Source organism: Sceloporus occidentalis, unplaced genomic scaffold, assembly GCF_023333645.1.
Source record: "Sceloporus occidentalis isolate IW3139 unplaced genomic scaffold, rSceOcc1.0.p SCAF_7, whole genome shotgun sequence".
NCBI classification, from domain to species: domain Eukaryota; kingdom Metazoa; phylum Chordata; class Lepidosauria; order Squamata; family Phrynosomatidae; genus Sceloporus; species Sceloporus occidentalis.
The window spans coordinates 41,811,751-41,825,151 of record NW_028316987.1 but is presented as its reverse complement, the minus strand read 5'-3'; the positions used below and the strand labels follow the sequence as shown (position 1 = coordinate 41,825,151).

Genomic DNA, 13,401 nt, shown 5'->3' with positions numbered 1-13,401 from the left:
GGCAGTGTGGTGAGGGCTCAGAGCGTCCGGACACTTAGCCCTCACCGCGTCTACAGGTCAGCACAAAGCTGGTCTGTAGAACCCCTAGGTCAAACTTAAAAACTAGGAAATTATTTACCATGTCCCATTCTGCACATATATAAGGCCCTGCTCGCAGTATGACCAACAATCCAACCTCTTCAGTAAGCTGCAGGAAATACTCCAGATCTTGGTCACCCGTGAAATTGTAAACTCCTCGCTCAGGTTCATGAAAATTCCATGGCACGTACCTGAAAAAACACCACATATAGTGCTGTTATCTTCTTGTGATAGACTAGAACCACCCAAAAGCAATATAGCTGCACTAGAAATAATCAGAACTACTAATGGCTGTGATACAGAAAATCTTTTCAGCAGACAGGGGAAAGCAGCTTGCTATTTTCTCTGCGTGAGAAAAATCAAGCCATATTCAGAGAATGTCCTTCTCATATGAAATTCTTTCATACTGTTGATTCTGTACACAGCTTATATAGAGAACTGTGTCAATGTTCTGTGTAACTGTACATAGTACTTTTGCTTTGTGGGTCTTTGAATCAAAGCAACACCTTGATTATTTTTTAAAAGTTCATTTTCATAATTTTGAATGCTGAGTTTTTGCCAGATATTTATCTAAAGAATGACAATGAAAGCATGATCTAGTTAGCGTTCGTTGGAGCTGAGACTATTATACAAAGTGTCATGAAGGAATGTCAGATGGTTTTGTTTCTTTGAAGAAGCCTGTCTGAGGAAAAGTCTCTTGACTTGAGACATATTGGGCCTTGTTCAAATGCACCTTGGAGGGTTCCTTTTTTTCTCTCCAGATGAAACGGAACAAAGCACAGGACAAAAACTTTAATAACATACACAAGGAGGTGAAACAGTATGACAAAGTTAGTATCTCTTCTGAAAACATTGTCAGTTTTAAGTACAACATATGTTATTCATCTATTTTTAGATTCAGAAATATATGCTTCTGTTCCTCCTGACTAGGCACAGACTAGGTAGACAGAAGCAATAAATCCTGAGCTAACAGATCTGCTCATCTTAATAGTAGCACCTTATTGTTGTTCTGAAAGGAAACATTTGCAAGTTTCAAGTCCAACAGGAACAAAAAACCAAAACACTAACTTGAATAGACTCCAGCTTCTCCTGCCCTGTCCTCCATCAAAGTCTAATCACAATCTTGTATCACTAGGGTTGCCATAGCTGAGGACCTCCAAACCGGGACAAATGTAGGACAAGGTTCAAAAATGTGGGACTTTTTGTTGTTTTTTTTTAATTTCCTGGCCAGGAATATTAAAAAAAAAAAAAAAAGGTCCCACATTTTTGAACCTTGTCCTCCTTCTCCTTCCCGGCTAGGGAGGAAGCCTCGGGCTGCTCCCAGGCCGGGAAGGAGCGTGGGGGCCGCCTGTCATCACAGCCATCGCCGCGGTGGCAAGCGGCCTCCTCCTCGGCCTCTGGGGCTTGGGAGAAGCTCTCCCAGGCCCCTCTGGAGAGGCCTTGGAGGACCCCACAGCCGGAGCTCCGACCGCGGAGCCTCTTCCAGGGCCTCCAGAGGGGCCTGGGAGAGCTTCTCCCAAGCCCCAGAGGCCTTGGAGGACTGCTCCGCAATCGCGGAGCCGCTTCCAAGGCCTCCAGAGGGGCCTGGGAGAGCTTCTCCCAAGCCCCAGCCTCCAGGCCCTCGCTGGGAGGGGGGTGTCCCGGGGCGGGGCCAAACCGGGGCGGGACCGTGTGGACCCGCCCCAAACCGGGAAAATCCCGCCCCCAGGCGGGATATGGCAAGCCTATGTATCACCATACAAGCTGGCTTTTTGCTAATGGCTGCAGAGTAAAAAATAGTGTCTTATCTTCAGAGGCTGCCCCACCCCACAATTTGCATTACCACCTACGTTTGAATAGCATCAAGGCCAGCCATTTTCATCTTCAAGAGACGGTCTTTCCAATAGTACCGGGGGATACGGGAATAATGGATGCTTCCTGAGATGTAACGGAATGGTTGGCCATCCTTGAGAAAGCAGTTGCACTCATAATCAATTCCAAAGCTTCTCTGGGATGTGGTCTGTAAAGATAATTAAGTTGGATAGGAGATTTTACTTTCAGAAAATGAGAGAAGCTTATTATTATGACAGTGATATAATCCTTGATCAGAAGATGCTTTAGGGAGAAAGAGAAGGAGGCAGGGAGAAAGAGAGGCTGCCTCTTCCACTGCCTCACTTGTGGTTCACATCCTCCCAGTTTCAGTCTATGATTTCTTTACTACAAAATGGGGATTTAATAATCACGTAGACAAAATACAAAAATAAGAAAACTGCACTTATAAATAATAATAATAATAATAATAATAATAATAATAATGTTTATTTGTATTTTCCCGCTTCTCCCAACGGATCGAAGCAGGATTACAACCAAAAAATCATCACAATAACCACCTTTGCATAACATCAGATACAACCTGCCTAGCCTAAGCATCATTTGGTCTCTGTAAACTCAACCAAAGTAGACACTTTACTTCTCTTTTTTCCCTATTACTGAAACAATCTGTGCTAAGCCAACATAAATATCATTTCACTAGATCCAAATTTCATCATACTTATAGGAAACCCACTGAAATTAATGAAACTTAAACTAACTAAAGTCACATTTGCTTCCCTGAGTCTATTCTAAGTTAGACTAAGGAGTTTATCGCATTGCTAAAAAACCCTACTTAGCTCTGCCATGTTGAAGTCTCTTTGGGGATAAAGTCAGGTATTATCATATGTAAAATGCCGGGATAAAGTCAGGCTTATCCTGCCATTGCTGCTGGCTGAGTGCAGCCTGGCTAACTTCCGGTTAGAAGCCGCGCTCAGCCGGCCAATTTGCAAAGCCAGGAGCTTCCCAGTTTTGAAAAGAGGCTGGCTGAGCGTAGCTTCTAGCCATAAATTTGCTGGGATTTAGCCAGGTGACAGCATTGGCAGCATCTTGCAAGTGATAATACCTGACTTTATCCCGAAAGAGACTTCAACGCGGCAGGGGAAAGTCGGGTTTTTTAGCAATGCGGTCGGTAAACTCCTAAATCTGGATACAATACAATCGTTAAAAATTATGTTGCTCATCTTCCACTTTCTACTTGAGTCTGTTTCCCTCTGGAGGGACGCCAGAGCAGCCAAATTGCCCGGCGTCCCTCCGCCCTAAAAAGAACCTGGAGAAACCAGGTTCTTTTTGGGTCGCCAGGCCAACATCACGAGTGCGCGTTGCTTGCGTCAAGATGGCGGTGCCCTTGTGGACGGAACACCACCAATAGGATGCTGCTGTGCCGTACTAGGGTTAGGGATCGTGCAGTTGGTGTGCAGTACCAAACCTTAGAATCAGCGGCGGCACGCCACTTCGGGACCATCTGTCCCGGGCCTGAGTCTCCCAATTTTTAATATTTGTCCTTTATAAGTCTACTTTGATAAGTTCAATGCTGGAGGAGGGGGGAGGCAGATTTCCTTATATGAAGCTGTCAGAGTCTGAAGATCCTCCGAAGTGGCGCATCTCGTAAGGACACATTTTGAAAAAGCCTTGTTGGTGGCTGCTCCCAGAATGTAGAATTCTTTCTTCCAGGGGAAGCTAGGCTCATTCTTGCTCCATTTTAATTCCACTGGCAAACAAAGACCTTTTGTTTATTTAGACTGGCTTTTTGGAGAATGTTGTAGAAGGGATTTTTAACAGGGAGGGGGGTTGCTGTCCTTTTATCACCTTGTGTACTGAACATGTCATACATAAAGACTTGGAGAAATGAGATGTGAATATTGGTGGAAAGAACATCAATAATGTAACATATGCAAATTACACCTTACTACTAGCAGAAAATAGCAAAGACTTGGAAGACTTACTGAAGAAAGTCAAGAAAGAAAGTGCAAAGGCAGCTTTACAGGAGAACGTTAAGAAAACAAAAATAATGACTACAGATTACAGATTAAAGTAGACAATGAAGTAGACAATGAAGATACTGAAATAGTTCAAGGTTTTCCATACCTTGGCTCAGTCATTAATCAGGATGGAGACTTCAGTCAAGAAATCAGAAGGTTAAGACTTGGAACGGTGGCTATGAAAGAACTAGACAAGATCCTCCCTCAAGTGTAAAGTTATATAATTGAATACTAAAGTCAGGATGGTCTATGCTATTTCCAATTGCTATGTAGAGTTGTGAAAGCTGGACAGTGAAGAAACTTGATAGAAAGAAAATAAACTCAGTTGAAATCTGGTGCTGAAGCTGAGTTCTACAGATGCAATGGATTGCTAAAAAGACCAACAAATGAGTGAATCAGTCCTAGAGTGAATCAGTTATGCATTAGGATAATTAAATGTTCTCCCCAGAAGCCAGGATCTCTAAACTAAGATTGTGATACTTTAGACATATTATGAGAAGATATGACTCCTTAGAAAAGAAGAGTAGGAAGAGAAGGAAGACCACATTTCAAATGGATAGACTCAATCAAGAAAACCACAGCCCTGAGTCTGTAAGACCTGAGCAGGACTGCTGAGGACAGGGTGATTTGGAAGTCTCTCATTCACAGGGTCACCATAAGTCTAAGGCAACTTGACAAAAGTTAACAACAATGACAAACAATAACAATAACCCACATTGAGAATTTTTTTTCTTCAATCGTTCTTAATAGCTCTCCTTTTTATGGCGTTAGTTTCAATTGTTTTCACTACAAACACAAAACTGAAATTAACAGACCAATGACATTTTTAGGATTGACTTAAAAATTATTCTGTTTACTGCTATTAATAATAGCTGTTTCATTATGATTCTTCATGCTCGATACAGTGAGGCAATCTCATGACATAAATCCTCACAACAATTGTGTCATTTGCTATTAACAGCAAATTAATTCCAAAACAGCAATTAAGAAAAGACTGATGGTTGGTGCAGTGGTTATAAGCAGATCCAGTAGTATGAAGTTAGCATATGCTATGAACATTCCAAACACCTAATGATAAAACTACTCCATATATACTCTATATAGTACCATAAAAACAAATACTTATATAACAATTCCAGCGATGTTAACTCACAACATTGGAATAGTTCTAAGCAGTAAGATCTTACAGTAAGATCATTTGTGCATTATACTTTGCACAATTAAAATGATGTTTACAAGCATACATATAACAACCTTGTAATGCTGACAGAGCACTTTCCGCTTTTTTATTGCACAGCTGAAAAAGTGCTTATAAAAAGCCCATCAGCAAAATGCTTTCAGAGAACAGCAATATGACCAGGTAATAAAAACTGCCTTTAGACCTTTCATATTGTATAGCTAGAGCAACTCCCATAAATGATTTTAATAAAGATTTCAAACAGGCTTAACAGCTTTGCAGGAACAATCGGGGGAATTCAAATACAAACAAAATGCAGAAAACTTAGCCCTGTATTACAGGGTGGAGACAAAAATTATAAAACAATCCCAAAACAAGATAAGAAAGTACTATTTTGTTTGGTTTATTGGTATAGTTTGATAAGAGTTTTAGTAATTGAACCGTGTAAAAGAAGTTGCCCTGTTTTAAATGCAAAGCGCCAATAAAATAGCACCTCCACAGTCCTAAAACAGTCCAAAGTAACAATTAAGTCATCTTATAATTTTCTAGTCAGAAGTAAGTAGGTTATTCCCTACTAAGTCCATTTTGAATTAAAACCTCACAGTACTTCCATATAAAGATTTTATTGTGCGATACCACTGCCATGTTCATGCACCTGGTGTTTCAGAAGCCACTGTGCAGCTATCTCTTTAGTGTTTCGATGTTCTAAATCAAGAGTGGGGAACGATAGAACCCTCTAGGGCTTCCTGGAACTTAGCCAGTTCTATCAGCCTTCAAGGGCGGACCATTCTAATAGGTTCTCCACCCATAGGTCCTCCACCCCCCAAGGGGGATATCGGCCTTCAGTCCCACTTTGACCAGGAAATGGTCTGTCCATGACAAAGCAGTGGTGAGGGAGTTGGGTATTGGGGGCACTGTGCTCCAGTGGCTTTGTTCCTACCTCTCAGGCAGATTCCAGATGGTGATGGGTTCTAAAAGAGAGCTGACATCTGGCATCCCTCAGGGCACCATCCTGTCCCCCATGCTGTTCAACATTTACATGAAGCCGCTGGGAGAGATCATCCGGAGACATGGGGTGTGGTGTTATCAGTACGCTGATGACACCCAAATATGGTTCTCTATGTCTCCGACTGTTGCACTGACTAAGGATGGCATCTCTCCTCTGAATGCTTGCCTTGGGTTGGTACTGTAATGGGCTGGATGAGAGAAAACAAACTCAGGCTGAATCCAGAGAAAACGGAAGTACTAGCGATAGGAACCCAAAGTCCAGACAAAGAAATGTGTCAACCAGTCCTGGATGGGGTCACACGTCCCCTAAAGGACAAAGTTCGCAGCTTGTGAGTACTCCTGGACTCGTCATTACAGTTGTCATCTCAAGCTGATGCGATATTTATTATTATCAGTGATAGCCAGCATGGCCAATTATGAAGAATAATGGCAACTGTAATCCAACATCACTTGGAGGGCCACACATTCTTTAACTCTGTTTTAAATAAGACATGCATATAATTATGTACCACATTGTACTAAATTAATATATTTGTGGTTGATTTGCATAGTTCTATTCTGGCTTCTACCTACAGGCCCTAGTTTGAGATCTGAATCATGCAGCCTTTCTGCTTGTGCTCTTCCGCATTCTTCTGGTGGTGTTTGTTTCTTATGCTAAAGTCATCACCAAATCTGATGTTCATAAGGATGAGCCAATTCCCCCTCCCTTTTTAATGCAACATATGGACTGCTTTGATGCAATATATGGTCTGATGACACTGTGTTATCAACAAAACAACAATAATAATGAATTATTTATTGTGAATAAGGAAATATTAGCAGAGTCAGGATTAAATTTTAACTCTCTGCTAGGTTAACTCTGTTGTTACTATGTGCCTTCAAGCAATTTCTGATTTAAGATGATTCTAAAATGAAATGATCATGTTTTTTTTTTTGAGGGGGGGTTGGTATGTTTCTTTGGGATGAGGGTTGCCACTGCTATATCTGAGGCTGAGAGAGTGTGACTTGCCCAAAGTCACCTAGCAGGTTTCTATGGACAAGCAAGGATACAAACCCTGCTCTCCAGAGTTATAATGCAACACTCAAACCACTAAATCAAATTGCACTACATCATGCTGGCTCAACTAAAGGATTTCATGGAAAACTGAGACACGAGTTCATGACTACTTCTGTGGAATATGGAACAATGAAACGATCTGCAAAATAAAAACTTCAAGAAAAGATGCTGTCTTAGTGCGGTGAGCAGAGTGTGGGATAAATGTTGAAATCACAGCAGCATTATTGGAACCTTTTTAAAACATGGCTAAAGCATTTGCATAACTTTTCCTTCATGCCTATATTCTATATAAAGCCATGATGAAGGAGAAAGAATATCAGTAGGATTATGCTGACTTTGATGAAGCCTTGTGCTAGGAAATGCTTCCGTCAAATTCAAGAAATGATCTGGTCATTCATAACGGAATGCAATATTTGTTGAAAATAAGCTGTGATAACTTTGCCTCTTGTATGGTCAACTCATACCCACCTACAGAGTTGTCAAAAGCTGTACAGCTGTTTTTACCTTAAGCAAGAGAAGTGCTTAAAATATGTAATAATGCCCACCTATCACTTACTCCAAAGACTAATAGGCTTTTAAAATCTCTAGTTCAATCTTCTTCATGGCACCCTCCCGATGTGTTGGTTTAGAACTTCCATCATATGTAGCCAGCATTACTACTAGACAGGATGAAAGGGGTTGGTGTAGTCCAACACAACTGGGGGGCATTAACAGCTTTTTCGTATCACCTCCTTCCTCTCTAGTTCCGATTTCCCCTTTGGCTAAAGAGAACAGGTCACCTTGGGATGAGAGGAGTAATGGCTGTCTTTTCATCTGGTTTAATGGGTACAAAGTAAAAGCTAGTAGAAAGGCACAGGTGGAGTTTACAGCTGACTGACAATCTTGCTTAGGATCTATCACATCACTGTGTGTGTCTACTTGTTTCTACACCTTTATGAAACATGAATGCAAGAAAGGATTAGAAAAAGCTGGACGCCTGATGGTAGCACAGTTATTTGGGAATAAATCCCATGGCTCTAACTGACATATACTTCACAGTGAATGTGTATATGTGCATTGTAGGTTACTGTTGTTTTCTTTTCCAGTACTTGCCCTTTAAAAGGCAATGAGCAGGGAAAGGAGAGCATGAGATACATCAGTTGTTAAATATTGTTTCTAAAGCATTTTCCTGATGAGTCTGTGGACAAGTCAATAAATAAATGTTTAGGGATTCCTCTTCTGTTTCTTGGGCAGTGGCATACGAGTATATTAATAAAATATTTTAAAGAAGACACACTTGCTAATTATGTGGGATGACTGTCTATTGTTCCCATCCACCTGATGGCTTTTTCCTTGGAATCTACGGCAACTACATTACTGCACTTACCAGGATTATTCAGCTCTGCCTCTAAAGAGGCAGGAGTTCAATATTTCAGGATTGGTGATTGGAGACATTAAGTCTTGCACCAGAGGGAATCATTCATATCTGGAGCAGTTTGTTCTGCTACTCTATATAACACATAGGCATTGTGGGTTACAGTTGTCAGGTCTTCAGCTGGCCTCACAACTAAAGCCCATATGCAAATATACCTCTCTTTCTCTAGGCTCTATGGCACCAACTATAATTGAATATTGCAAACACAATCACAATGTAAGTCCCAATATCAATATTTAACAGTACAACAATGTATACATTAAATTGGACACGTATACGCTGTTTCCAAAGTTCCAAGCATTCAGTGAGATGCCAGTGTGAATTTACCCTTTTGTTTCCATTCTGAATACACAACTGAAAACATTACCTTATTCAAAGGGGAAAGGGTCTACTCCTCAGCCCTGGCAACAGCAGCTCCTCTCCAGCTATCCCTCTCCTCCTAAATCTAACCAGTAAATATAGCCTCTTCCTTAGGATTTCCTCATCCACTGGGCCAAACCCATACTCATAGGGATTACATAAACAATAGCAGAGAATAGGGGGACATGTGACCTTCTAGATATTGTTGGACAACGACTCCCACCACCCTCTGCCACTGGCTATGCTGGCAAGAGCTGATAGAAGTTGTAGTCCAAAAGTATACGGAGGGCCATGTTATCTATTCCTGACAGAAGGAAGACTCACCGAGCTGAAATGGAGCTTCACTTAAATGGCACTTTACATTTGCATACCACCTCCTTCCTCTCTAATTCTGATTTCCACTTCACTGGCAATCTTTAGGGGTAAAACTTAGGTAATATGTTAAATGCCTAGTTTCCTTTAAAACTGTCATGTTATTACTTAAAAAAAATAATATACAGCAAGTGGGGGCTGATCAGTATCATGATCATGGCTGTCATAAGGATGGTGTTCAATATTCTCTCATCCAAAGCTATTTGCTCCAAAATGGAGGCAAATGTACATCTTCTGCAATGGAAAGGCTGGGATGAAAGCAAACTGAAATTGTTTTAATTTCTGGTTGTCATGCAGCTGTTAAGCGTGCAAGAGTCTACGAACCAATGAAGTAATCCTAAAGACAGAAGAATTTGCCAAAGGGTAAAGAAATCAATCTGATTTGGGGCTAGACAATTGTGGGCTAGACAATGCAACTGTTAGGTGGATTTGTAATTGGCTGAACAGCCGAACCCAAAGGGTGCTCAGCAATGGCTATTCTTCATCCTGGAGAGAAATGACCAGTGGTGTGCCACAGGGTTGTGTCCTTGGCCCAATGCTAACTGTATTTCACTTCATATCACTTGAGTTTTGAGCTAAAGATGCTGGTGAAGGAGCTCCATCTTCTGAGGCAATATACCTGTGAGGATCCAAGAGGGAAATTCTCCAAGACCTAGAGAGTTTATAGGGCACATCACTCAGGCTATCTGCTGAATCCAGAATGTTTTCCCTTAAGTAATTTGCTGCCACCATATAATGATCCACAGAGGCAGTAAGACTCCTTGTTATACTAAAACCCAAACATCTTTACTGGTGAACCCAGCCCAGAACTGTCATTAAATACCAAATAACAAATGGTCTTTTTTGAGGAGCAGTTTTAAAAATATTTTATTAACTCTTTTCATCTTTAATCCATCAACACAGTTTAAGAAATACAGAAATTAAAAAAACACACAATTAATAAAATAATTTAAATAAACACAAGAGTTTACACAGCAACAACTACTGGTATAACAGAGAACCAGGCCTCTATATATTTTCATAGAGATGAAATATTACATGTCAGTTATAATCTACAATCTTAACTTGCTGTGTCACTTTCTTTCTATAGTGCAATTGATCTGAGTCTGAAGCCTTTTGCGCTATAGTTCAATTTATTTGTTTTCAATTAATTTTTGTGTAAATTTATTTTCTATTTATGTTTTCTGGGTCAATTTTAGGTCCAGCAGAAAGCCACGAAAAGAAAAGTAGTGATTTATACCAGAGTCCACTATTATCTCTCTAATAAAGAGGTAACAACCCTATTACTGGAGCAATTTATATGCCTTGTTTTTAATGCATTCTGCTTCTTGACAAAATCTAAGCATAACTTCCACACTACTGTCATATGTGCATATATGTTCCCCACCCATGGGGAAAGTAGAACATTTCCTTCTACTTTTTCATTGCCCTCTCAACCTGAACATTAATTACTGTCCTACTAGACAATAGTTTAAGCCTCACTTACATCCTGAGTTTATGTTGCAATCGTTCTTTGGCATTTGTCAAGAGTCTAGCCTATATTTAGCACCTTCCTGTTGTATACTCTCTTAACTGGCAAATCCAGCAGGTTTCAATGGAACAGGCTTTGTGGGAGGAACAGAAGAGAATGTTTTCAGCAGTGGACCCTCCACATTCACTGGGTTAGGGGCATGGGGCTCCCATGAAAGCGGGGGGTGGGGGGTGAAATTTAAAAAACACTAAAAGAATTTACCTGAGAGAATACCTCTCTAGGAATCTTTATGTCCTCCAGGGCAATTCTATGGTCAATATCTGCCAGATGCTGACCATGAAACTGCATTGAAGGAATTACAAATGCCTAGAAAAATGTTCTCTCTAGGAATCTCTACGTCCTCCAGCGTGACTTTTGGCAGAAGTTGACAAAAGAGTCATGCTGGAGGACCTAGAGAGAACATATTAAACAAATTTGTGAATAATCAAAGTCGCAAAAGTCAAAGCTGCAAGAGTGGAGGGTCACCTGTAGATGCTGTTCTCCTTTTAATAGCTTCTTGTCATAAGGACATGCATACACTGTTTAATTAATGCTTGAGTCTTGACATCACTCTGCATACAGCTATCTCTAATACAAGCAAGGTTACTACCTACGGTTCAAGAGAAAATAGTGCCTAGGAGAGTAGCATTGTGTTCTCAGGCAGTCCAAAATCATGACACAAGGGCCTGATAGCATAGTTCCTCCCCAAAACCTTGTAGGCTCTAACATTTCATTTGAAGAACCTTTTCTAGCCATGCCACAAAGTCATTTGAGATGATCTTTTTGTGGTAAGGGTCTGATTTGGTGAACTGTTTTCTAGGCCTGTTACAGACTGCCAAAATAAAGCTGCTTCGGGTCTCTTTGGAGGTATGCTATTTAAATGATGCATGGGTCCTAAGAGTCCGGAGGTCGTGCCAAAGCCACACTCCATTCCTAAGCACTAGAGTGCAGCTTTGGTGTAGCTTCCGGATTCTTAGGGTGCATGCATCATTTAAACAGCATACCTCCAAAGAGACCCGAAGCAGCTTTATTTTGGCAGTCTGAGGTGCGTTACAGACCGCCGCTGCTGTTTGCTCCATGAGGGAGCCGCAGCAGCCAAACCGTGAGACTCCCTCGCGGAGCAAAAAAGAAGCTCCAAAATGGAGCTTCTTCCTGCGGTGCAGTTATGACGCCGCGAGGTGCCAATGGCGCACTTGCGATGTCATAAGCGCCACGTGATGTGCGGATGCACAGTGTCCGCTACATCAATATGGCGGTGGCCGTGTGGAACGGCAGCCGCCATTTTGTACGTATTCACTACGTACTAGGGTTAGGGGTGTGTGGAAGCACCGCCCCTTCCTAACCCTAATAAGTAGTGAATACGTACAAAATGGTGGTTTGTAACCTGCCTGTAACAGGCCCTAAACTCCCCACCAATACATAGCAATCTGGATCTTTTCTAATCACAGGTGGCATTAAGTGATAGTACAAAAATACATCAGTAACTAAAACTGGGATATAACAATCCTATGCAGACCTATCAGGAGTGAACTCAAGTGAATGCAGATGAAATAATTTTAAGTAAAGACACTTAGGATTGCATTTGAATCACATGTGCTTTTACTGTATATACATTTTTAATGCCAAATAAATAAAAGAGGAAGGAATTAACCACACACTGTTAAAAAAGCAACAAGAAAGAAATAGGATGGGTTCTCCCATAGGTATGGCACAAGATACCCAAATAGAAGACTGCTGTTCAAATCAATGGCTACTAACAAGACCAGTTTAAAGATTATGACTTTAACATTAAAGCTAAACAAGGAAATTTGTTTAACCCTACTGAAATCAATACAGCTCTAATTAATTATACAATTAACATGTTTCACTAAGTACCATGAGACTTAAAAGTGCCTAACTTTAATTGGATCAGGGCTGTTTTTCATTCCACTTTTAAATCTAAACTTCAAGTATAGTGTATCCTCCACATTCACTGGGATTAGGGATACAGGACCCCTGCGAAAGTGGAAAAACTGCAAATAAAACCCCCCACTATTTTTAAACTCTCGGTCAGTGATGGCGAACCTTTTCAGGTTCGTGTGCCGGGAGCGGGGCTTCAGCCCCTCAGGACAGGGCTGCATGATGGGGGCGGGGCTTCCACCCTCCAGGGGTGGGGCTTCTCCCCCCACCCTTTCCCCAGCCCCCAGCTGTCTCTGAGAGACAGCTGTGGGTCAGCAAAAGCCCGTGGGGGGGAGCCATGCGCACAAGCCCAGTCCTCCTCTTTCCCGACCTTTCCTGACTCCCAGTGGGCTTTCTGGAGCCCACTGGGGGTCAGGGAAGGTAAGTGAGGAAGAAGAGGACTAGGCACGTGGCCTGTCTTCCTCTTCCTGGACCTTTGCTGACTCCCAATGAGCTCTCTGGAGCCCATTGGGGGTCAGGAGAGGTGTGAAGAGGAAGAAGAGGACTGGGCATGTGGCCTGTCCTCTTCTTCCCGGACCTTTCCTGACCATCAACGGGCTATCTGGAGCCCATCGGGGTTCAGGAAAGGTAAGTGGGGAAGAAGAGGACTTGGCACGCGCCTGTCCCTCTTCCCCACAGACCTTTTCCTGCCCCCAG

General features: G+C 41.8%; 1 protein-coding gene across 1 annotated transcript in view; it reads right to left on the bottom strand.

Annotated features, from left to right (window-relative positions):
- Positions 1-13,401, bottom strand: part of GLB1 (galactosidase beta 1) — a 47,243-nt gene that overhangs the window by 27,971 nt on the left and 5,871 nt on the right. The window contains exons 2-3 of the mRNA XM_089532730.1: positions 1,908-2,077; positions 119-269 (exon numbers count right to left, since the gene is read on the bottom strand). Of these exons, the coding sequence (XP_089388856.1) occupies positions 119-269; positions 1,908-2,077 (321 nt within the window). The remainder of the gene's footprint in view (positions 1-118; positions 270-1,907; positions 2,078-13,401) is intronic.